Consider the following 26,326-nt stretch of genomic DNA (forward strand, 5'->3'; position numbering starts at 1 on the left):
AATCATTGAAAAATATGAGAGTGGAGTGCGTGTTACAGAGCTTGCCAGGATGTATGGCAAACCCCATTCAACCATCACTTCGATCATGGCGAAAGGAAAGGAAATAAAGTGTGCTGTTGTTGCAAAAGGGGTAGATATGCTGACAAAAAGGAGATCACAAATCCTCGAAGAAGTGGAGAGGTTATTGTTGGTGTGGATTACCGAAAAACAGTTAGCAGGAGATAGTGTTACGCAGTCGATAATATGTGAAAAGGCAAAGCAGTTGCATGACGATCTCGTAAAGAAAATGCCTGCAACAAGTGGTGATGCTTGTGATTTTAAGGCCAGCAAAGGTTGGTTTGAGAGATTTAAGAAGCGTAGTGGCATTCACAGTGTGATAAGGCATGGTGAGGCTGCCAGTTTTGACAAAATTGCAGCTGAGAAGTTTGTACAGGAGTTTAAGAAGTGCATAGACACTGGAGAATTCAAACCCCAACAAGTGTTTTAATTGTGATGAAACAGGCCTCTTTTGGAAGAAAATGCCAAAGAGGACCTACATCACGCAGGAGAAAACAGCACTCCCAGGACACAAGCCTATGAAGGATAGGCTTACTCTCATGTTTTGTAGTAAAGCTAGTGGGGATTTTAAAGTGAAGCCTTTACTGGTGTATCACTCTGAAAATCCCAGAGTGTTCAAGAAATACAGTGTCGCCAAGAGTAATTTGTGTGTGATGTGGAAGGCTAACAGTAAGGCATGGGTCACAAGGGATATTTTCCTAGACTGGTTTAATGAAGTGTTTCTCCTTCCAAACAATAGTGTACACCTTCCTCCTATCCCCTCCTCCCGTCTTCCGTCCACCCAGAAGTCTTCAGTAGAGGTAAGTGTAATGTTATTATTATTTTTTATATGCATGTAGTACTTGATTTCTCATTGTTTTCAGCATGTAAATCTTTATTTAATTTGAAAAAAAAAAAAAAAAATTATTTTAATATTTTTGGGTGTCTGGAATGGATTAATTTTATTTCCATTATTTCTTATGGGAAAATGGTTTTGCCATTCGGCAATTTCGACTTTCGGCAGGCTCTCTGGAACGGATTAATCACGAAACTCAGGGGTCCACTGTAGTTAGCTGATGGGGTGTATCAGGGAGATAAGATGTTTTCTAACGGTAGTTTTGAAGGTGATGAATGTGTTTGTAGTTCTACAGTTTTCAGGTAGGGTGTTCCAGATTTTAGGGCCTTTGACATAACACACAGACATAACACTCTTCAACATCCCTGATGTCCACCTCATTCATGCAAAAATACATGCATAAAGGACCCCAAGATCTGGAATTCATTGCCCAAATCAGCAAAAGGTCCCCTATCTGCCAATTAATTTAGAGCTATAATTAAAATCACCTCGTCACCCAAATGTAACTACAACAACACTTTCTTATAAAAAAAAAAAAAACTCATCCAAGTACAGTCAACCCCCGAGTTTCGGCAGCATCAACTTTTGTGAAATTCGACTTTCGGCAAGTTTTTTTGGTAAAATTTGGCCTCGAGTTTCGTGATTAGAGCATGCCATTCATGCTCAGTGTGCCATTGTTTACCAACATGTGACCATCCTCCCGCGGGTTCATACGTAATAATCCATTGTTTTTTGTGATTGCAACTGCTAAATAAGTCACCAAGGGCCCAAGGAAAGCTAGTGCAAGGCCTTTGGTAAAGAAAGTGAAGAACACAATCCAGAGGTACTCTGAAGGGTTTGAGGCAGACCCTGACCCTGTTGACCCTCTGCCTGTTGTGGAAGGTGATGTGGCACTTTGCAAGTCCATGGGGTTGGAGGTGAGTGACGGGATGTGGAAGAGTTGGTGGAGGACCACAGGGAAGAGCTAACCACTGACAAACTGCAAGAGCTTCAACTGGAACAGCATCAGACCACATATGAGGAACTTGCTTCAGAGGAGAAAAAGAGAGTGAAGGAGGTGCCTTCTTCGGTGATTAAGGACATGTGTTCGAAGTGGAATGAGTTGCAAAGTTTTGTTGAAAAATATCACCCTGACCAAGCTGAAACAAGCCACATCTGCAACATGTTCAGTGACAAAACCTTGTCCCACTTCAGGCAAATCATAAAGAAATGCCAGAAACAGACCTCTCTGGACAGATATTTTGTGCGACAGGGGTCCAGTGGCTCTCAAGTTGTTCCCAGTGGCATTAAAAGAAGAAGGGAAGTAACCCCAGAAAAGAACTTGCTACCTGAAGTCCTAATGGAAGGAGATTCTCCTTCCAAACAATAGTGTACACCTTCCTCCTATCCCCTCCCATCTTCCATCCACCCAGAAGCCTTCAGTAAAGGTAAGTGTAATGTTATTATTTTTTATATGCATGTAGTACTTGATTTCTGATTGTTTTCTGTATGTAAATATTTATTTAATTTAAAAAAAAAAAATTATTTTAATATTTTTGGGTGTCTGGAACGGATTAATTTTATTTCCATTATTTCTTATGGGGAAAATGGTTTCGAGTTTCGTGAATTTCTACTTTCGGGAGGCTCTTTGGAAGGGATTAATCAAGAAACTTGGGGGTCCACTGTACTTCCTTTTCTTAACCATCTCTTAAATAATCTTTCCACAGCTTTAAATCATAGAACCAGTTTGGAACTATTCAAGAAATCCCATTTAACTTAAGATCACTAAATCAGTTTAACTTAAAACTGTATTATTGTACAACTGTAAATTGTACCGATTGTAATAATTTTTGCTACCTCTAATCTAAATCTTTCTAAATATAATATTTTAGCTACCTATTTTTTGTAATAAATAACCAAAATTTGCCACTCCATAACCAATGTCTGGTTTTAAGTAGTGTGCAAGCATAAGGATTAATCTTCCTAAAATGCTCATGCATGATAGAGGCTTTGTGCATAACAATAATTTTATACATGTAAACTACACATTGTATACCGCACAAGGATATAAAAATTTTGATTACGATTTTGATTTGATCCCAATGTAACTATTACCACTGGCAGTTCCCACTATAACTACCACAACCCATACTACCACAATCCTAATGTAACTATCACCACTGGCAGTTCCCACCATAACTACAACAATTACAATTACCAAAATCCCAACATAACTATTATCACTGGCAATTCCCACCATAACTACCACAATTACAATTACCACAATCCCAACATAACTATCACCAATGGCAGTTCCCACTATAACAACCACAATTTCAACTATAACAATCCCAATGTAACTATCACCACTGGAAGTTCACACTATAACAACCACAATCTCAACTACAACAATCCCAATGCAACTATCACCACTGGCAGTTCCCACCACAACTACCACAATCCTAACATAGCTAACACCACTGGCAGTTCCCACTATAACAACCACAATCTCAACTGCAGCAATCCCAATGCAACTATCACCACTGGTAGTTTCCACAACAACTACCATAATCCCAACATATCACCACTGGCAGTTACCACCACAACTACAACAATCCCAACATAACTACCACCACTGGCAGTGACCACCACAACTACAACAATCCTAACATAACTACCATCACCGGCAGTTCCCAAAACAACTACAACAATCCCAACACAACTACGACCACTGGCAGTTACCACCACAACAACAATTCCAACACAACACCACTGCCAGTTACCACCACAACTACAACAATCCCAACATAGCTACCACCACTGGCAGTTACCACCACAATTACTACAATCTCAACACAACTACCACCACTGGCAGTTACCACCACAACTACAACAATCCCAACACAACTACCACCACTGGCAGTTCCCACCACAATTACAACAATCCCAACACAACTACCACCACTGGCAGTTACCACCACAACTACAACAATCCCAACACTACCACCACTGGCAGTTACCACCACAACTACAACAATCCCAACACAACTACCACCACTGGCAGATCCCACTGCAACTACAACAATCCCAACACAACTACCACCACTGGCAGAGCCCACCACAACTACAACAATCCCAACAAAACTACCACCACTGGCAGTTACCACCACAACTACAACAATCCCAACACTACCACCACTGGCAGTTACCACCACAACTACAACAATGCCAACACAACTACCACCACTGGCAGTTACCACCACAACTACAACAATCCCAACATAACTATCACCACTGGCAGTTCCCACCACAACTACAACAATCCCAACACAACTACCACCACTGGCAGTTACCACCACAACTACAACAATCCCAACATAACTACCACCACTTGGTATCTGCTGGCATGGGAAATCTGGAAAAACAGATGGGACGTGCAACTATGACCACCCTAGAAAATGCCATGCACATATGACAACAGGAAAATGCAAACTCCCTTCCTGTAAGCTTTTTCACCCTGAACTGTGTACCTCTTCAGTACAGGAAAGACTGTGCTATAACTTAAATTGCCAGGCATACCATCTAAAGGGGACAAAAAGATACAAAACATCCAGGCCATGGGAAAACCTGGGTAGCCACAGCCACTCAAGAGGGAGAGGTTTTTTAGTGCCAGGAAGGAAAAAAAACTGGCAGGAAATGGCAGAAATCGTACACCAAATCCAGTCATTCCTGGAGTGGAACCACAGTCGATGGCCTCCACTCCAAACCAACAGATACAGATACTAATGCCGGAAAAAAAATCCCCCCCAGTACCAACAATACCACCAGTCCGATAACATTCTTCTTTGCAAATATACAGGGTCTAAAGCCAGCAACAAACAACAAAATACCTTTCATCCGTGGACTGCTTGCAGAGGCAAAGGCAATGTTCGCGGCTTTCACTGAGACCCACATAAAGGATCACTTGGACAACGAACTATGGATCCCAGGTTACAACCTATACAGATGTGACAGAGTGAACAGGCAAAAGGGGGGGGTTGGCCTGTACATTGCAGAGTCACTTGTTTGCACAGAACTGCTTAATGCCTCAAATGATGTAGTGGAAGTTTTAGCAGTAAAGGTCGAGAACCAAAACCTAGTCATTATGGTAGTCTACAAGCCTCTGGATGCAACATCCCAGCAATTCCAGGAACAGCTGTTAAAAATTGACCACTGTCTGGAAAATCTTCCAGCTCCTGCACCCAACATCTTGCTCCTGGGGGATTTCAACTTAAGGCACCTAAAATGGAGGAATATAGCAAATAATATTGTTGCAGTAATAACACCAGGAGGCAGCTCTGATGAAAACTCACACTCACACGAGCTTTTAAATCTCTGCACAAAATTCAATTTAAACCAGCAAATAATAGAGCCTACTAGACTGGAGAATACACTAGACCTCATCTTCACTAACAATGATGATCTGATAAGAAATGTCACCATATCAAAAACAATATACTCAGATCACAACATAATTGAGGTTCAGACATGTATGCGTGGAGCCCCAGACCGGCAAAATGAGACTAGTCACGAGGGAGCATTCGCCAAATTCAACTTCAATAACAAAAACATAAAGTGGGACCAAGTAAACCAAGTCCTAACCGATATAAGCTGGGAAGATATACTAAGCAACACAGACCCCAACTTATGCCTAGAACAGATTAACTCAGTGGCACTCGATGTATGCACAAGGCTTATTCCTCTAAGAAAAAGGAGGAGTAGATGTAAAATAGAAAGAGACAGGCGCTCCCTTTACAGGCGATGGAAAAGAATAACAGAGCGGCTAAAAGAGGTCAATATATCTGAAATGCGTAGGGAGACACTGGTCAGAGAAATAGCAAGCAACGAACTTAAGCTAAAAGAATCCTTTAGGAGTCAGGAATCGCGGGAAGAACTAAAAGCCATAAATGAAATCGAAAGAAACCCAAAGTATTTCTTCTCCTATGCCAAATCAAAATCGAGAACAACATCCAGTATTGGGCCCCTACTTAAACAAGATGGGTCCTACACAGATGACAGCAAGGAAATGAGTGAGCTACTCAAGTCCCAAAATGACTTGGTTTTTAGCAAGCCGCTAATCAGACTGAGAGTCGAAGATCAAAATGAATTTTTTATGAGAGAGCCACAAAACTTGATTAACACAAGCCTATCCAATGTTATCCTGACGCCAAATGACTTCGAACAGGCGATAAATGACATGCCCATGCACTCTGCCCCAGGGCCAGACTCATGGAACTCTGTGTTCATCAAGAACTGCAAGAAGCCCCTATCACGAGCCTTTTCCATCCTATGGAGAGGGAGCATGGACACGGGGGTCGTCCCTCAGTTACTAAAAACAACAGACATAGCCCCACTCCAAAAAGGGGGCAGTAAAGCAACAGCAAAGAACTACAGACCAATAGCACTGACATCCCATATCATAAAAATCTTTGAAAGGGTCCTAAGAAGCAAGATCACCACCCATCTAGAAACCCATCAGTTACACAACCCAGGGCAACATGGGTTTAGAACAGGTCGCTCCTGTCTGTCTCAACTATTGGATCACTACGACAAGGTCCTAAATGCACTAGAAGACAAAAACAATGCAGATGTAATATATACAGACTTGGCAAAAGCCTTCGACAAGTGTGACCATGGCGTAATAGCGCACAAAATGCGTGCTAAAGGAATAACAGGAAAAGTCGGTCGATGGATCTATAATTTCCTCACTAACAGAACACAGAGAGTAGTCGTCAACAGAGTAAAGTCCGAGGCAGCTACGGTGAAAAGCTCTGTTCCACAAGGCACAGTACTCGCTCCCATCTTGTTCCTCATCCTCATATCCGACATAGACAAGGATGTCAGCCACAGCACCGTGTCTTCCTTTGCAGATGACACCCGAATCTGCATGACAGTGTCTTCCATTGCAGACACTGCAAGGCTCCAGGCGGACAACAACCAAATCTTTCAGTGGGCTGCAGAAAACAATATGAAGTTCAACGATGAGAAATTTCAATTACTCAGATATGGTAAACATGAGGAAATTAAATCTTCATCAGAGTACAAAACAAATTCTGGCCACAAAATAGAGCGAAACACCAACGTCAAAGACCTGGGAGTGATTATGTCGGAGGATCTCACCTTCAAGGACCATAACATTGTATCAATCGCATCTGCTAGAAAAATGACAGGATGGATAATGAGAACCTTCAAAACTAGGGAGGCCAAGCCCATGATGACACTCTTCAGGTCACTTGTTCTATCTAGGCTGGAATATTGCTGCACACTAACAGCACCTTTCAAGGCAGGTGAAATTGCCGACCTAGAAAATGTACAGAGAACTTTCACGGCGCGCATAACGGAGATAAAACACCTCAATTACTGGGAGCGCTTGAGGTTCCTAAACCTGTATTCCCTGGAACGCAGGAGGGAGAGATACATGATTATATACACCTGGAAATTCCTAGAGGGACTAGTACCGAACTTGCACACGAAAATCACTCACTACGAAAGCAAAAGACTTGGCAGACGATGCACCATCCCCCCAATGAAAAGCAGGGGTGTCACTAGCACGTTAAGAGACCATACAATAAGTGTCAGGGGCCCGAGACTGTTCAACTGCCTCCCAGCACACATAAGGGGGATTACCAACAGACCCCTGGCAGTCTTCAAGCTGGCACTGCACAAGCACCTAAAGTCAGTTCCTGATCAGCCGGGCTGTGGCTCGTACGTTGGTTTGTGTGCAGCCAGCAGCAACAGCCTCGTTGATCAGGCGCTGATCCACCAGGAGGCCTGGTCACAGACCGGGCCGCGGGGGCGTTGACCCCCGAAACTCTCTCCAGGTAAACTCCAGGTAAACCACTGGCAGTTACCACCACAACTACAACTATCCCAACACAACTACCACCACTGGCAGTTCCCACCACAACTACATCAATCCCAACACAACTACCACCACTGGCAGTTACCACCACAACTACAACAATCCCAACACTACCACCACTGGCAGTTACCACCACAACTACAACAATCCCAAAACAACTACCACCACTGGCAGTTCCCACCACAACTACAACAATCCCAACACAACTACCACCACTGGCAGTTCCCACCACAACTACAACAATAACAACACAACTACCACCACTGGCACTTCTCACCATAACTACAACAATCCCAACACAACTACCACCACTGGCAGTTACCACTACAACTACAACAATCCCAACATAACTACCACCACTGGCAGTTACCACCACAACTACAACAATCACAACATAACTACCACCACTGGCAGTTACCACAACCACAACAATCCCAACACTACCACCACTGACAGTTACCACCACAACAACAATCCCAACATAACTATCACCACTGGCAGTTCCCACCACAACTACAACAATCCCAACACAACTACCACCACTGGCAGTTACCACTGCAACTACAACAATCCCAACATAACTATCACCACTAGCAGTTCCCACCACAGCTACAACAACCCCAACACAACTACCACCACTGGCAGTTACCACCACAACTAGAACAATCCCAATGTAACTACCACCACTGGCAGTTACTACCACAACTACAACAATCCCAACACAACTACAACCACTGGCAGTTACCACCACAACTATAACAATCCCAACATAACTACCACAACTGGCAGTTACCACCACAACTAGAACAATCGCAACAAAACTACCACCACTGGCAGTTACCACCATAACTACCATCACTGGCAGTTACCACCACAACTAAAACAATCCCAAAATAACTACCACCACTGGCAGTTACCACCACAACTAGAACAATCCCAAACTACCACCACTGGCAGTTACCACCACAACTACAATGCCAACACAACTACCAACACTGGCAGTTCCCACCACAACAACAATCCCAACACAACTACCACCACTACTGCCAGAGGGGAATCATAGGCCTGTCCCGTGTGGAAAAATAATAATATTGAACTTTGTGTCAGAGGAAAGAAAGTCTCCCTGAAAGCATTGAGTATACATAGTGTATAGTGTATACTACAGTGGCTCCCTAGTATATTGATGATAAAGGCTAAAGTGTCATTTGAAAACAGGTGAATTTGTAAATGAAGTGATAAGCCTATAGAGGCAGGTGCCAGAAGTCGCCAGAAACTTACCACAGGTCAGCTGTTTTTAATAATCTTCCTGGCCTGCTAGTGTACTCGCATATAATCTAGTGATACCAGTGAATAGCAGAATACAGTGTTGTAGTAGCAACTAACCAGTATTATAATGGTACTTAGTGAAGTGGAGTGACTTTCATTAGTTTCTTTTTCTTGAAATACCAGACGTTACTGTGAATTTCATATAACCTGTAGTTACCAGCGGTCGCAATATACACAACGAGAAGCAATTATTACTACAGAAAAAGCGCCCTTCCTCCAAAATTTGCACCAGTCAACTATAGTGATAATATAGCATTTATTGTGGTGGAGACGGAAAAAAAAAAAATAGAGAAGCTAGATACAGCGATTGATAAACAAAGGTGGAGGCTCGACCGTTCGTCATTGTAGGAGTGCCAGCAGTCACCGGCTCTTCAACACGCAAGTTATACTTTTGTATCAATCAAATCACATATTACTCGGGTAGATAATTTCCAGTAGATCCTTCATGTGTTAGCTCAAATCACCGACCAGTATGGTTTAAATAAGTGACCCACTGATCAGATCAGATAGACTGGTCCGAACCCTTGACTGGTCCGAACCCTTGACTGGTCCGAACCCTGGACTGGTTTCAAACGGTTTCGTTGTGCACCACCTAGCAGGTTATTAATAGAATATTCAAGAGGTTGCTAGTAGAATTGCAGTAAATCAACCATTCAAATCATTATGAAGCTGTGTGTAGTCTGTGGTCAGTCAAACAAACGGGCTTCCACATGCATAAATTGTCATTTCTGTGGAAATTGGTGTCACGCCCCTTGTGCAGATATCCAAGAACTAGCTACAAGCAGTATTAAAACAGGGAAGTGTTTTTGGGTATGCCCAAATGAGATAAATCTGTGGACTAAAATCACAAGGGTATTAAAAGAGGTCAACATCAAAGCTGCTTTCATAGAAAACCTGGAAGCTTTCTACAACAGATGGGAACATAAAAAGTCTGGGCTGAATGGTACTGCCCTTGATACTGGCCATGTAGTCAGAAACTATAAGGCTGGAGATGATGTCCTGGTAGTCAGTAAATGGGGGGCTGATAGTGCTGTCCTGGGAGACAGTAATGGGGAAGCTGGAGGTGCTGTCCTGGGAGACAGTAATGGTGAAGCTGGAGGTGCTGTCCTGGGAGACAGTAATGGTGAAGCTGGAGATGCTGTCCTGGGAGACAGTAATGGGGAAGCTGGAGATGCTGTCCTGGGAGACAGTAATGGTGAAGCTGGAGATTTTGTCCAGGTAGTCGGGAATTATACGCAGGAAGGAATACATATGAATGACCGCATAGGGGACAGGAGCCATAGTAGGGAAACAAGTGTAGTCAAAGATAAGATAAAACCAATATTGCAAACTAGAAATACCGCAGGAAATAGCAAACAAGAGGACTCCACTAGCAATAGTGAGGATATATTACCAAAAACAAATGGTGGGAGCTCCATTGTTGGTGCTAGGGAGGATAGAAGTAAGACAGGGAAACATGCACCAACAGGGAATACAGTCACAGAAACCCAAGGCAAACGGAAACCAAGCCTGTGCACATACTATGCACTCGGTATCTGCTGGCATGGGAAATCTGGAAAAACAGATGGGACGTGCAACTATGACCACCCTAGGAAATGCCATGCCCATATGACAACAGGAAAATGCAAACTCCCTTCCTGTAAGCTTTTTCACCCTGAACTGTGTACCTCTTCAGTACAGGAAAGACTGTGCTATAACTTAAATTGCCAGGCATACCATCTAAAGGGGACAAAAAGATACAAAACATCCAGGCCATGGGAAAACCTGGGTAGCCACAACCACTCAAGAGGGAGAGGTTTTTTAGTGCCAGGAAGGAAAAAAAACTGGCAGGAAATGGCAGAAATCGTACACCAAATCCAGTCATTCCTGGAGTGGAACCACAGTCGATGGCCTCCACTCCAAACCAACAGATACAGATACTAATGCCGGAAAAAAAATCCCCCCCCAGTACCAACAATACCACCAGTCCGATAACATTCTTCTTTGCAAATATACAGGGTCTAAAGCCAGCAACAAACAACAAAATACCTTTCATCCGTGGACTGCTTGCAGAGGCAAAGGCAATGTTCGCGGCTTTCACTGAGACCCACATAAAGGATCACTTGGACAACGAAATATGGATCCCAGGTTACAACCTATACAGATGTGACAGAGTGAACAGGCAAAAGGGGGGGGTTGGCCTGTACATTGCAGAGTCACTTGTTTGCACAGAACTGCTAAATGCCTCAAATGATGTAGTGGAAGTTTTAGCAGTAAAGGTCGAGAACCAAAACCTAGTCATTGTGATAGTCTACAAGCCTCCGGATGCAACATCCCAGCAATTCCAGGAACAGCTGTTAAAAATTGACCACTGTCTGGAAAACCTTCCAGCTCCTGCACCCAACATCTTGCTCCTGGGGGATTTCAACTTAAGGCACCTAAAATGGAGGAATATAGCAAATAATATTGTTGCAGTAATAACACCAGGAGGCAGCTCTGATGAAAACTCACACTCACGCGAGCTTTTAAATCTCTGCACAAAATTCAATTTAAACCAGCAAATAATAGAGCCTACTAGACTGGAGAATACACTAGACCTCATCTTCACTAACAATGATGATCTGATAAGAAATATCACCATATCAAAAACAATATACTCAGATCACAACATAATTGAGGTTCAGTCATGTATGTGCGGAGCCCCAGACCGACATAATGAGATTAGTCACGAGGGAGCATTCACCAAATTCAACTTCAATAACAAAAACATAAAGTGGGACCAAGTAAACCAAGTCCTAACCGATATAAGCTGGGAAGATATACTAAGCAACACAGACCCCAACTTATGCCTAGAACAGATTAACTCGGTAGCACTCGATGTATGCACAAGGCTTATTCCTCTAAGAAAAAGGAGGAGTAGATGTAAAACAGAAAGAGACAGGCGCTCCCTTTACAGGCGACGGAAAAGAATAACAGAGCGGCTAAAAGAGGTCAATATATCTGAAATGCGTAGGGAGACACTGGTCAGAGAAATAGCAAGCATCGAACTTAAGCTAAAAGAATCCTTTAGGAGTCAGGAATCGCGGGAAGAACTAAAAGCCATAAATGAAATCGAAAGAAACCCAAAGTATTTCTTCTCCTATGCCAAATCAAAATCGAGAACAACGTCCAGTATTGGGCCCCTACTTAAACAAGATGGGTCCTACACAGATGACAACAAGGAAATGAGTGAGCTACTCAAGTCCCAATATGACTCAGTTTTTAGCAAGCCGCTAACCAGACTGAGAGTCGAAGATCAAAATGAATTTTTTATGAGAGAGCCACAAAATTTGATTAACACAAGCCTATCCGATGTTATCCTGACGCCAAATGACTTCGAACAGGCGATAAATGACATGCCCATGCACTCTGCCCCAGGGCCAGACTCATGGAACTCTGTGTTCATCAAGAACTGCAAGAAGCCCCTATCACGAGCCTTTTCCATCCTATGGAGAGGGAGCATGGACACGGGGGTCGTCCCACAGTTACTAAAAACAACAGACATAGCCCCACTCCACAAAGGGGGCAGTAAAGCAACAGCAAAGAACTACAGACCAATAGCACTAACATCCCATATCATAAAAATCTTTGAAAGGGTCCTAAGAAGCAAGATCACCACGCATCTAGAAACCCATCAGTTACACAACCCAGGGCAACATGGGTTTAGAACAGGTCGCTCCTGTCTGTCTCAACTATTGGACCACTACGACAAGGTCCTAAATGCACTAGAAGACAAAAAGAATGCAGATGTAATATATACAGACTTTGCAAAAGCCTTCGACAAGTGTGACCATGGCGTAATAGCGCACAAAATGCGTGCTAAAGGAATAACAGGAAAAGTCGGTCGATGGATCTATAATTTCCTCACTAACAGAACACAGAGAGTAGTCGTCAACAGAGTAAAGTCCGAGGCAGCTACGGTGAAAAGCTCTGTTCCACAAGGCACAGTACTCGCTCCCATCTTGTTCCTCATCCTTATATCCGACATAGACAAGGATGTCAGCCACAGCACCGTGTCTTCCTTTGCAGATGACACCCGAATCTGCATGACAGTGTCTTCCATTGCAGACACTGCAAAGCTCCAGGCAGACATCAACCAAATCTTTCAGTGGGCTGCAGAAAACAATATGAAGTTCAACGATGAGAAATTTCAATTACTCAGATATGGTAAACATGAGGAAATTAAATCTTCATCAGAGTACAAAACAAATTCTGGCCACAAAATAGAGCGAAACACCAACGTCAAAGACCTGGGAGTGATCATGTCGGAGGATCTCACCTTCAAGGACCATAACACTGTATCAATCGCATCTGCTAGAAAAATGACAGGATGGATAATGAGAACCTTCAAAACTAGGGAGGCCAAGCCCATGATGACACTCTTCAGGTCACTTGTTCTATCTAGGCTGGAATATTGCTGCACACTAACAGCACCTTTCAAGGCAGGTGAAATTGCCGACCTAGAAAATGTACAGAGAACTTTCACGGCGCGCATAACGGAGATAAAACACCTCAATTATTGGGAGCGCTTGAGGTTCCTAAACCTGTATTCCCTGGAACGCAGGAGGGAGAGATACATGATTATATACACCTGGAAAATCCTAGAGGGACTAGTACCGAACTTGCACACGAAAATCACCCACTACGAAAGCAAAAGACTTGGCAGACGATGCACCATCCCCCCAATGAAAAGCAGGGGTGTCACTAGCACGTTAAGAGACCATACAATAAGTGTCAGGGGCCCGAGACTGTTCAACTGCCTCCCAGCACACATAAGGGGGATTACCAACAGACCCCTGGCAGTCTTCAAGCTGGCACTGGACAAGCACCTAAAGTCAGTTCCGGATCAGCCGGGCTGTGGCTCGTATGTTGGTTTGCGTGCAGCCAGCAGCAACAGCCTGGCTGATCAGGCTCTGATCCACCAGGAGGCCTGGTCTCAGACCGGGCCGCGGGGGCGTTGACCCCCGGAACTCTCTCCAGGTAAACTCCAGGTAAACTGGCAGTTACCACCACAACTACAACAATCCCAACATAACTATCACCACTGGCAGTTACTACCACAGCTACAACAATCCCAACACAACTACCACCACTGGCAGTTACCAACCACAACTACAACAATCCCAACACAACTACCACCACTGGCAGTTTACACCACAACTATAACAATCCCAATATAACTACCACAACTGGCAGTTACCACCACAACTAGAACAATCCCAACATAACTACCACCACTGGCAGCTACCACCATTTATTTATTTATTTATTTATTTTATAATTTGAGCATATACTATGCATAGCATTACGGGCTGGCTTAAAATTAACTTAAGATTAACTAAGCAATGATGAAATCAGTGAAAAACATTAATGTAAACTGATTACTATAAAGCACAAGTGAGTATTACAAAGACAGGTCATATGGTTGCATGCATTGTTGTAAATTCAGTAGAATGGAGTATTCTGTTAGGTAGTGAATTTAAAAAATAATAAAGTTAGATTGGGTTTTAGGTTTAACATTTATGTGATATAATTGTGAGAAACATTTAAGATATACAATTTATAAGGTTCAGTTATTCAGTATTTATTTGGTTTTGGGTGAGTAAGTGATCTTTGAGAAGAGACTTGAATTTATAAACAGGTAGTGTTTCTTTTATATTTACAGGTAATGAATTCCAGATTTTAGGGCCTTTTATGTGCATTGAGTTTTTGCATAGCGTGAGATGGACACGAGGAATATCAAAGAGTGATCTGTGCCTTGTGTTATGGTCATGTGTTCTGTTGAGGTTGGCAAGGAGATGTTTGAGGGGAGGGTTAATATCAGAGTTGAGTGTTCTATGTATGTAATAGGTGCAGTAATAAGTATGGATGTTTTGTATGGTGAGTAGGTTGAGTGTATTGAATATTGGTGGAGTGTGCTGCCTGTAGTGAGAATTTGTTATCATTCTAACTGCAGCCTTTTGTTGGGTAATTAGTGGTCTGAGATGGTTACTTGTTGTTGAGCCCCATGCACAAATTCCATAGGTGAGATAGGGGTAAATAAGAGAGTGATATAGGGCCAGGAGGGCTGACTGTGGAGCATAGTACCGTATCTTCGATAGTATGCCTACAGTCTTGGAAATTTTCTTAGAAATTTGTTGTATATGTGTATGAAATTTGAGTCTATTATCAAGGTGGATTCCTAAGAATTTTCCCTCTGTTAGCTTTGTGATAGGTGATCCGTTTATCATTATGTTAAGAGGGACATCTGTAGCTCTGTTACCAAACTGAATGAAGTAGGTTTTGTCAATGTTTAGTGTAAGTTTGTTAGTACTCATCCAGGTAGATATTTTCTGTAATTCGGTATTTACAGTATTGGCTAGCGTGACTGGGCTCGGGTGGGAGAAGACGTATGTTGTGTCATCAGCAAATAGTGTGGGTTTGAGTAATTGAGAAGCATTTGGTAGGTCATTTATGTATAGGAGAAAGAGAAGAGGGCCAAGGACACTTCCCTGTGGGACACCAACTGTAATTGGTTGTGCAGAAGAGTTTGCCCCATTTGCGTACACATATTGGCTTCTGTTGCTGAGGTATGACTTGAGGTAGTTGAGGGAGTGCCCTCTTATACCATAGTGTGATAATTTTACGTGGAGCAAGTCATGGTCAACTGTATCAAAAGCTTTACGTAAGTCAATGAAGATCCCCAGTGGGACTTCTTTTTTCTCTATTGCAGTGTATATATGTTCTAGCATGTGTATAATAGCATCATTAGTATTTTTATTAGGCCTGAATCCAAATTGGCAGGGGTTGAGTATGTTTTGGGAGATAAGGTAGGAGTAGATTCGTTTATGAATTAATTTTTCGAAGATTTTTGAGAGAGGGTGTAAGTTGGATATTGGCCTATAGTTATTCAACTCTGTTTGGTCTCCTCCTTTGTGGATCGGGGTGACCCTTGCTATTTTGAGTACTGTAGGGAAGGTGGAGGATTCAATGGATTTGTTAAAGAGTGTTGCAATGATTGGTGATAGCACTTGTGACACTTTTTTGTATATAAAGGGTGGTAAGGTATTTAAATCTCCTGCCTTGTTTTTTAGTGCGTTGATAATAAGGGAGACTTCGTATGGGTTAGTCGGAGCTAGGAACAGTGTGTTCGGGTAGTTGCCGGTGAGGTAGTCATTTGGTGGGGTATCTGAGCTTGGGATTTTATTGGCAAGGTTTTGTCCTATAGTGGAGAAGAAATCATTGAGTCTGTTTGCTGTTTCTGTTGGTGGGAGTTGGGGTTCATCTGATTTTGCTAATTTTATTTCGCTATTTCGTGATATCTTTTTTGTTCCCAGAATTTCTGATAGGGTTTTCCAGGTCTTTTTTATATCACCTCGTAAGTTGGATAATCTGTTCTCATAATACAATTTTTTTGCCCTTCTTATCAGGCTGGTTAGGATTGACGAGTAACGTTTTGTTTGGTCTCTGGTTATGTGACCCATTCTGTACTGTTTTTCATATTGGTGTTTTGTATTTATGGATTTGAGAATGCTGGGTGTTAGCCAGGGACTGTTCAGTCTCTTAGCTGTCATCTGCTTAGTTTTTTTAGGGCAGTGCTTGTTATAGAGGTATTGAGTCTTTTTTAGAAAATTATTAATACATTCGTCAATATCTGTATTGATTTCTAGCTCAGTGTGCCAATCAATGTTTGCTAATGCTGTTGTGAAGTTATTAATGGCTGCCTCATTGTGAAGTCTGAAGGTGACTTTAGTAGTGTCTTGGGGTAATTTACCAAGAGTTGTTATGAGGAAAGTAGGGTAGTGGTCTGTGGTATTATCTGTAATTATGCCTGATTTTAAAGGGGATATGGTGTTGGTCCAGATGTGGTCAAGTAGGGAAACACTAGTCTCTGTAACTCTTGTAGGTTTTGTTACTGTTGGTAGCAACATACAGTTACTCATTGTGTTTGTGAATTCAGTAACGTGTGGGTCCTGGTCTTGCAGGAGATTTATATTGAAGTCACCTGAGAGTAGTAAGTGATCTTTGTTCATGCGTGCATCAGTTATCATACTTCCTAGGTTTTGACTAAATTGGCTAATGTTTGACTGTGGAACTCTGTAGATGTTTATCAATGTGAGAGGTTTTCGTAGGTATTTGGATTTGAATTTGGCTATTATATATTCCCCATGTTCATCTCTTGTGCAAGTATTAGTGATACATTCTAGTTGGTCTGAGTAGTATATGGCTGTGCCACCCCCTTGTTGGTCTGGCCTACATAACTACCATCACTGGCAGTTACCACCACAACTAAAAGAATCCCAACAGAACTACCACCACTGGCAGTTACCACCACAACTACAACAATCCCAACACAACTACCACCACTGGCAGTTACCACCACAACTACAACAATCTCAACATAACTACCACCAGTGGCAGTTACCACCACAACTACAACAATCCCAACACAACTACCACCACTGGCAGTTACCACCATAACTACAACAATCCCAACATAACTACCACCACTGGCAGTTACCACCATAACTACAACAATCCCAACATAACTACCACCACTGGCAGTTACCACTACAACTACAACAATCCCAACATAACTATCACCACTGGCAGTTACCACCACAACTACAACAATCCTAGCATAACTACCACCACAGGCAGTTACCACCAGAACTACAACAATCCCAACACAACTACCACCACTAACAGTTACCACCACAACTACAACAATCCCAACATAGCTACCACCACTGGCAGTTACGACCACAACTAAAACAATCCCAACATAACTACCACCACTGGCAGTTACCACCACAGCTAGAATAATCCCAATGTAACTACCACCACTGGTAGTTACCACCACAACTAGAACAATCCCAACATAACTACAATCACTGGCAGTTCCCACCACAACTACAACAATCCCAACACAACTACCACCACTGGCAGTTACTGCCACAACTAGAACAATCCCAACATAACTATCACCACTGGCAGCTACCACAACTACAACAATCCTAGCGTAACTACCACCACTGGCAGTTAAAACAACTACAACAATCCCAACACAACTACCAACACTAACAGTTACCACCACAAATACAACAATCCCAACACAACTACCACCACTGGCAGTTACCACCACAACTACAACAATCCCAACATAACTACCACCACTGGCAGTTACCACAACTATAACAATCCCAACATAACTACCACCACTGGCAGTTACCACCAAAACTACAACAATCCCAACTTAACTACCGTGACTGGCAGTTACCACCATAACTACCATCACTGGCAGTTACCACCACAACTACAACAATCCCAACAAAACTACCACCACTGGCAGTTACCACCAGAACTACAACAATCGCAACATAACTATCACCACTGGCAGTTCCCACCACAACTACAACAATCCCAACACAACTACCACAACTGGCAGTTACCACTACAACTACAACAATCCCAACATAACTACCACCACTGGCAGTTACCACCACAACTACAACAATCCCAACACAACTACCACCACTGGCAGTTCCCACCACAACTACATCAATACCAACAAAACTACCACTACTGGCAGTTACCACCACAACTACAACAATCCCAACACTACCACCACTGGCACTTACCACCATAAATACAACAATCCCAACACTACCACCAGTGGCAGTTCCCACCACAAATACAACAATTCCAACACAACTACCACCACTGGCAGTTCCCACAACTACAACAATCCTAGCATAACTACCACCACAGACAGTTACCACCAGAACTACAACAATCCCAACACAACTACCACCACTAAGTTACCACCACAACTACAACAATCCCAACACAATTACCATCACCTGCAGCTACCACCCCAACTACAACAATCCCAACATAACTACCACCACTGGCAGTTACGACCACAACTATAACAATCCCAACATAACTACCACCACTGGCATCTACCACCATAACTACCATCACTGGCAGTTACGACCACAACTAAAACAATCCCAACATAACTACCACCAGTGGCAGTTACCACCACAGCTAGAACAATCCCAATGTAACTACCACCACTGGCAGTTACAACCACAACTAAAACAATCCCAACATAACTACCACCAGTGGCAGTTACCACCACAGCTAGAACAATCCCAACGTAACTACCACCACTGGCAGTTACCACCACAACTAAAACAATCACAACATAACTACAACCACTGGCAGTTCCCACCACAACTACAACAATCACAACACAACTACCACCACTGGCAGTTACCGCCACAACTAGAACAATCCCAACATAACTATCACCACTGGCAGCTACCACAACTACAATCCTAGCATAACTACCACCACTGGCAGTTACCACAACTACAACAAACCCAACACAACTACCAACACTAACAGTTACCACCACAACTACAATAATCCCAACACAACTACCACCACTAACAGTTACCACCACAACTACAACAATCCCAACACAACTACCATCACTGGCAGTTACCACCACAACTACAACAATCCCAACATAACTACCACCACTGGCAATTACCACCACAACTATAACAATCCCAACATAACTACCACCACTGGCAGCTACCACCATAACTACCATCACTGGCAGTTACGACCACAACTAAAACAATCCCAACATAACTACCACCACTGGCAGTTACCACCAAAGCTAGAATAATCCCAACATAACTACCACCACTGGCAGTTACCACCACAACTAGAACAATCCCAACATAACTACAACCACTGGCAGTCCCCACCACAACTACAACAATCCCAACACAACTACCACCACTGGCAGTTACTGCCACAACTAGAACAATCCCAACATAACTATCACCACTGGCAGCTACCACAACTACAACAATCCTAGCATAACTACCACCACTGGCAGTTAACACAACTACAACAATCCCAACACAACTACCAACACTAACAGTTACCACCACAACTACAACAATCCCAACACAACTACCACCACTGGCATTTATCACCACAACTACAACAATCCCAACATAACTACCACCACTGGCAGTTACCACAACTATAACAATCCCAACACAACTACCACCACTGGCAGTTACCACAACAACAATCCCAACACAACTACCACCACTGGCAGTTACCACCACAACTACAACAATCCCAACATAACTACCACCACTGGCAGTTACCACCAAAACTAGAACAATCCCAACTTAACTACCGTGACTGGCAGTTACCACCATAACTACCATCACTGGCAGTTACCACCACAACTACAACAATCCCAACAAAACTATCACCACTAGCAGTTCCCACCACAACTACAACAATCCCAACACAACTACCACCACTGGCAGTTACCACAACTACAACAATCCCAACACTACCACCACTGGCACTTACCACCATAACTACAACAATCCCAACACAACTACCACCAGTGGCAGTTCCCACCACAAATACAACAATCCCAACACAACTACCACCACCGGCAGTTCCCACAACTACAACAATCCCAACACAACTACCACCACTGGCAGTTACCACAACTATAACAGTCCCAATATAACTACCACCACTGACAGTTACCACCACAACTAGAACAATCCCAACATAACTACCATCACTGGCAGTTAACACCATAACTACCATCACTGGCAGTTACCACAACAACTAAAAGAATCCCAACATAATTACCACCACTGGCAGTTATCACCACAACTAGAACAATCCCAACTTAACTACCACCACTGGCAGTTCAAATCACATCTAGAACAATCCCAACATTACCACTACTGGCAGTTACCACCATAACTACCAACACTGGCAGTTACCACCACAACTAAAACAATCCTAGCATAACTACCAAAACAGGCAGTTACCACCAGAACTACAACAATCCCAACACAACTACCACCACTAAGTTACCACCACAACTACAACAATCCCAACACAACTACCATCACTGGCAGTTACCAAAACAACTACAACAATCCCAACATAACTACCACCACTGGCAGTTACGACCACAACTATAACAATCCCAACATAACTACCACCACTGGCATCTACCACCATAACTACCATCACTGGCAGTTACGACCACAACTAAAACAATCCCAACATAACTACCACCACTGGCAGTTACCACCACAACTAGAACAATCCCAACTACAACCACTGGCAGTTCCCACCACAACTACAACAATCCCAACACAACTACCACCACTGGCAGTTACTGCCACAACTAGAACAATCCCAACATAACTATCACCACTGGCAGCTACCACAACTACAATCCTAGCATAACTACCACCACTGGCAGTTACCACAACTACAACAATCCCAACACAACTACCAACACTAACAGTTACCACGACAACTACAACAATCCCAACACAACTACCACCTGATAAATTAGACACATGTGCAACTCTTGGGTATCTTTATTGAGGAAACGTTTCGCCACACAGTGGCTTCATCAGTCCATACAAAGGAGAATCTTGAAGAACAGGAGGAGAATGAGGTAATCAGTCCCTCAACCTTGAGTCGATGTGGTCAGTCCATCAATCTTGAATAGATTAATGGACTGACCACATCGACTCAAGGTTGAGGGACTGATTACCTCATTCTCCTCCTGTTCTTCAAGATTCTCCTTTGTATGGACTGATGAAGCCACTGTGTGGCGAAACGTTTCCTCAATAAAGATACCCAAGAGTTGCACATGTGTCTAATTTATCAACATGTCGGTTCTCTGAACCATTCATCTACAACTACCACCACTGGCAGTTACCACAACTATAACAATCCCAACATAACTACCACCACTGGCAGTTACCACCAAAACTAGAACAATCCCAACTTAATTACTGTGACTCGCAGTAACCACCATAACTACCATCACTGGCAGTTACCACCACAACTACAACAATCCCAACACAACTACCACCACTGGCAGTTACCACCATAACTACAACAATCCCAACATAACTACCACCACTGGCAGTTACCACAACTACAACAATCCCAACACAACTACCACCACAACTACAACAATCCCAACACAACTACCACCACTGGCAGTTACCACCACAACTACAACAATCCCAACACAACTACCACCACTGGCAGTTACCACCACAACTACAACAATCCCAACACAACTACCACCACTGGCAGTTCCCACCACAACTGCATTAATCCCAACACAACTACCACTACTGGCAGTTACCACCACAACTACAACAATCCCAACACAACTACCACCAGTGGCAGTTCCCACCACAAATACAACAATCCCAACACAACTACCACCACTGGCAGTTCCCACCATAACTACAACAATTCCAACACACTACCACCACTGGCAGTTACCACCAAAACTACAAGAATCCCAACATAACTACCACCACTGGCAGTTACCACCACAACTATAACAGTCCCAACATAACTACCACCACTGACAGTTACCACCACAACTAGAACAAACCCAACATAACTACCACCACTGGCAGTTAACACCATAACTACCATCACTGGCAGTTACCACAACAACTAAAACAATCCCAACATAATTACCACCACTGGCAGTTATCACCACAACTAGAACAATCCCAACTTAACTACCACCACTGGCAGTTACCACCACATCCAGAACAATCCCAACATTACCACTACTGGCAGTTACCACCATAACTACCATCACTGGCAGTTACCACAACTAAAACAATCCCAACATAACTACCACCACTGGCAGTTACCACCACAACTACAACAATCCCAACACAACTACCACCACTGGCAGTTACCACCACAACTAAAACAATCCCAACATAGCTATCACCACAGCTACAACAATCCCAACACAACTACCACCACAACTACCACCACTGGTAGTTACCACCATAACTACCACCACTGACAGTTACCACCACAACTAAAACAATCCCAACATAACTACCACCACTGGCAGTTATCACCACAACTAGAACAATCCCAACTTAACTACCACCACTGGCAGATACCATCACAACTAGAACAATCCCAACATAACTACCACCACTGGCAGTTACCACCATAACTACCATCACTGGCAGTTACCAGCACAACTAAAACAATCCCAACATAACTACCACCACTGGCAGTTACCACCCCAACTGCAACAATCCCAACACAACTACCACCACTGGCAGTTACCACGACAACTAAAACAACCCCAACATAACTACCACCACTGGCAGTTACCACCACAACTACAATCCCAACACAACTACCACCACTGGCACTTAACACCACAACTAAAACAATCCCAACATAACTACCACCACTGGCAGTTACCACCACAACTACAACAATCCCAACACAACTACCACCACTAACAGTTACCACCACAACTACCACCACTGGCAGTTACCACCATAACTACCACCACTGGCAGTTACCATCACAACTAAAACAATCCCAACATAACTACCACTACTAACAGTTACCACTGCAACTACAACAATCCCAACATAACTACCACTACTAACAGTTACCACTGCAACTACAACAATCCCAACATAAATACCACCACTAACAGTTACCACCACAACTACAACAATCCCAACATAACTACCACCAGTAACAGTTACCACCACAACTACAACAATCCCAACATAACTACCACCACTGTTACCACCACAATTACAACAATCCCAACATAACTACCACCACTAAGTTACCACCACAATTACAACAATCCCAACATAACTACCACCACTAACAGTTACCACCACAACTACAACAATCCCAACATAACTACCACCACTAACAGTTACCACCACAACTACAACAATCCTGACATAACTACCACCACTAACAGTTACCACCATAACTACAACAATCCCAACATAACTACCACCACTAACAGTTACCACCACAACTACAACAATCCCAATATAACTACCACCTGGAGTTTACCTGGAGAGAGTTCCGGGGGTCAACGCCCCCGCGGCCCGGTCTGTGACCAGGCCTCCTGGTGGATCAGAGCCTGATCAACCAGGCTGTTACTGCTGGCTGCACGCAAACCAGCGTATGAGCCACAGCCCGGCTGGTCAGGAACCGACTTTAGGTGCTTGTCCAGTGCCAGCTTGAAGACTGCCAGGGGTCTGTTGGTAATCCCCCTTATGTATGCTGGGAGGCAGTTGAACAGTCTCGGGCCCCTGACACTTATTGTATGGTCTCTTAACGTGCTAGTGACACCCCTGCTTTTCATTGGGGGATATTGCATCGTCTGCCAAGTCTTTTGCTTTCGTAGTGAGTGATTTTCGTGTGCAAGTTCGGTACTAGTCCCTCTAGGATTTTCCAGGTGTATATAATCATGTACCTCTCCCGCCTGCGTTCCAAGGAATACAGGTTTAGGAACCTCAAGCGCTCCCAGTAATTGAGGTGTTTTATCTCCGTTATGCGCGCCGTGAAGGTTCTCTGTACATTTTCTAGGTCAGCAATTTCACCTGCCTTGAAAGGTGCTGTTAGTGTGCAGCAATATTCCAGCCTAGATAGAACAAGTGACCTGAAGAGTGTCATCATGGGCTTGGCCTCCCTAGTTTTGAAGGTTCTCATTATCCATCCTGTCATTTTTCTAGCAGATGCGATTGACACAATGTTATGGTCCTTGAAGGTGAGATCCTCCGACATGATCACTCCCAGGTCTTTGACGTTGGTGTTTTGCTCTATTTTGTGGCCAGAATTTGTTTTGTACTCTGATGAAGATTTAATTTCCTCGTGTTTACCATATCTGAGTAATTGAAATTTCTCATCGTTGAACTTCATATTGTTTTCTCCAGCCCACTGAAAGATTTGGTTGATGTCCGCCTGGAGCCTTGCAGTGTCTGCAATGGAAGACACTGTCATGCAGATTCGGGTGTCATCTGCAAAGGAAGACACGGTGCTGTGGCTGACATCCTTGTCTATGTCGGATATGAGGATGAGGAACAAGATGGGAGCGAGTACTGTGCCTTGTGGAACAGAGCTTTTCACCGTAGCTGCCTCGGACTTTACTCTGTTGACGACTGCTCTCTCTGTTCTGTTAGTGAGGAAATTATAGATCCATCGACCGACTTTTCCTGTTATTCCTTTAGCACGCATTTAGTGCACTATTACGCCATGGTCACACTTGTCGAAAGCTTTTGCAAAGTCTGTATATATTACATCTGCATTCTTTTTATCTTCTAGTGCATTTAGGACCTTGTCGTAGTGATCCAATAGTTGAGACAGACAGGAGTGACCTGTTCTAAACCCATGTTGCCCTGGGTTGTGTAACTGATGGGTTTCTAGATGGGTGGTGATCTTGCTTCTTAGGACCCTTTCAAAGATTTTTATGATATGGGATGTTAGTACTATTGGTCTGTAGTTCTTTGCTGTTGCTTTACTGACCCCTTTGTGGGTAGTTACTGACACAGCTACAACAATCCCAACATAACTACCACCACTAACAGTTACCACCACAACTACAACAATCCCAACATAACTACCACCACTAACAGTTACCACCACAACTACAACAATCCCAACATAACTACCACCACTAACAGTTACTACCACAACTACAACAATCCCAACAACTACCACCACTAACAATTACCACCACAACTACAACAATCCCAACATAACTACCACAACTACAACAATCCCAACATAGCTACCACCACTAACAGTTACCACCACAACTACAACAATCCCAACACTACTACCACCACTAAGTTACCACAACTACAACAATCCCAACACTACTACCACCACTAAGTTACCACAACTACAACAATCCCAACACTACTACCAGTTACCACCACAACTACAACAATCCCACCAGCACATAACTCACGTAGTTTCCTCCAGAGAGACGCCATTTCGCTCTAAATGTCATAGAAAATGTTGGTCCATTTTAATTGAGCGTCTTCCTGTGTCCAGCTGACCCAGACAACAACAAACTGGACCCAGGAGGATCATAAGCTCACAGGAGGATCACATCCTTTATAATTAACTCATAAGAGGATTTGATTCTTTTAAATAGGATCCTTGTCTCGGGGATGGAGATTCATTCATTTATTAGTGGGAATATATTCTTGTTTCGCTTTATTGTAATATTTTATTTTGGTTTATTTCGTTTAGGTGTTTTTTTGTGGTGTTTGTTGGTTAGGTTGTGTATATTGTTTAGTCTTTATTGACGTAGTTTATTC

General features: G+C 43.2%; 1 protein-coding gene across 1 annotated transcript in view; it reads right to left on the reverse strand.

The window, feature by feature from the left end:
* The window catches only part of pkaap (A-kinase anchoring protein pkaap), a 71,973-nt gene extending 45,895 nt beyond the window's left edge, over positions 1–26,078 (reverse strand). Inside the window, exon 1 of the mRNA XM_053792720.1 lies at positions 25,972–26,078. Within this exon, the coding sequence (XP_053648695.1) occupies positions 25,972–25,996 (25 nt within the window). The 5' untranslated portion in view covers positions 25,997–26,078. The remainder of the gene's footprint in view (positions 1–25,971) is intronic.
* Positions 26,079–26,326: the final 248 nt, after the last annotated feature.

Source organism: Cherax quadricarinatus, chromosome 81 (assembly GCF_038502225.1).
Source record: "Cherax quadricarinatus isolate ZL_2023a chromosome 81, ASM3850222v1, whole genome shotgun sequence".
Classification (NCBI taxonomy): Eukaryota; Metazoa; Arthropoda; class Malacostraca; order Decapoda; family Parastacidae; genus Cherax; species Cherax quadricarinatus.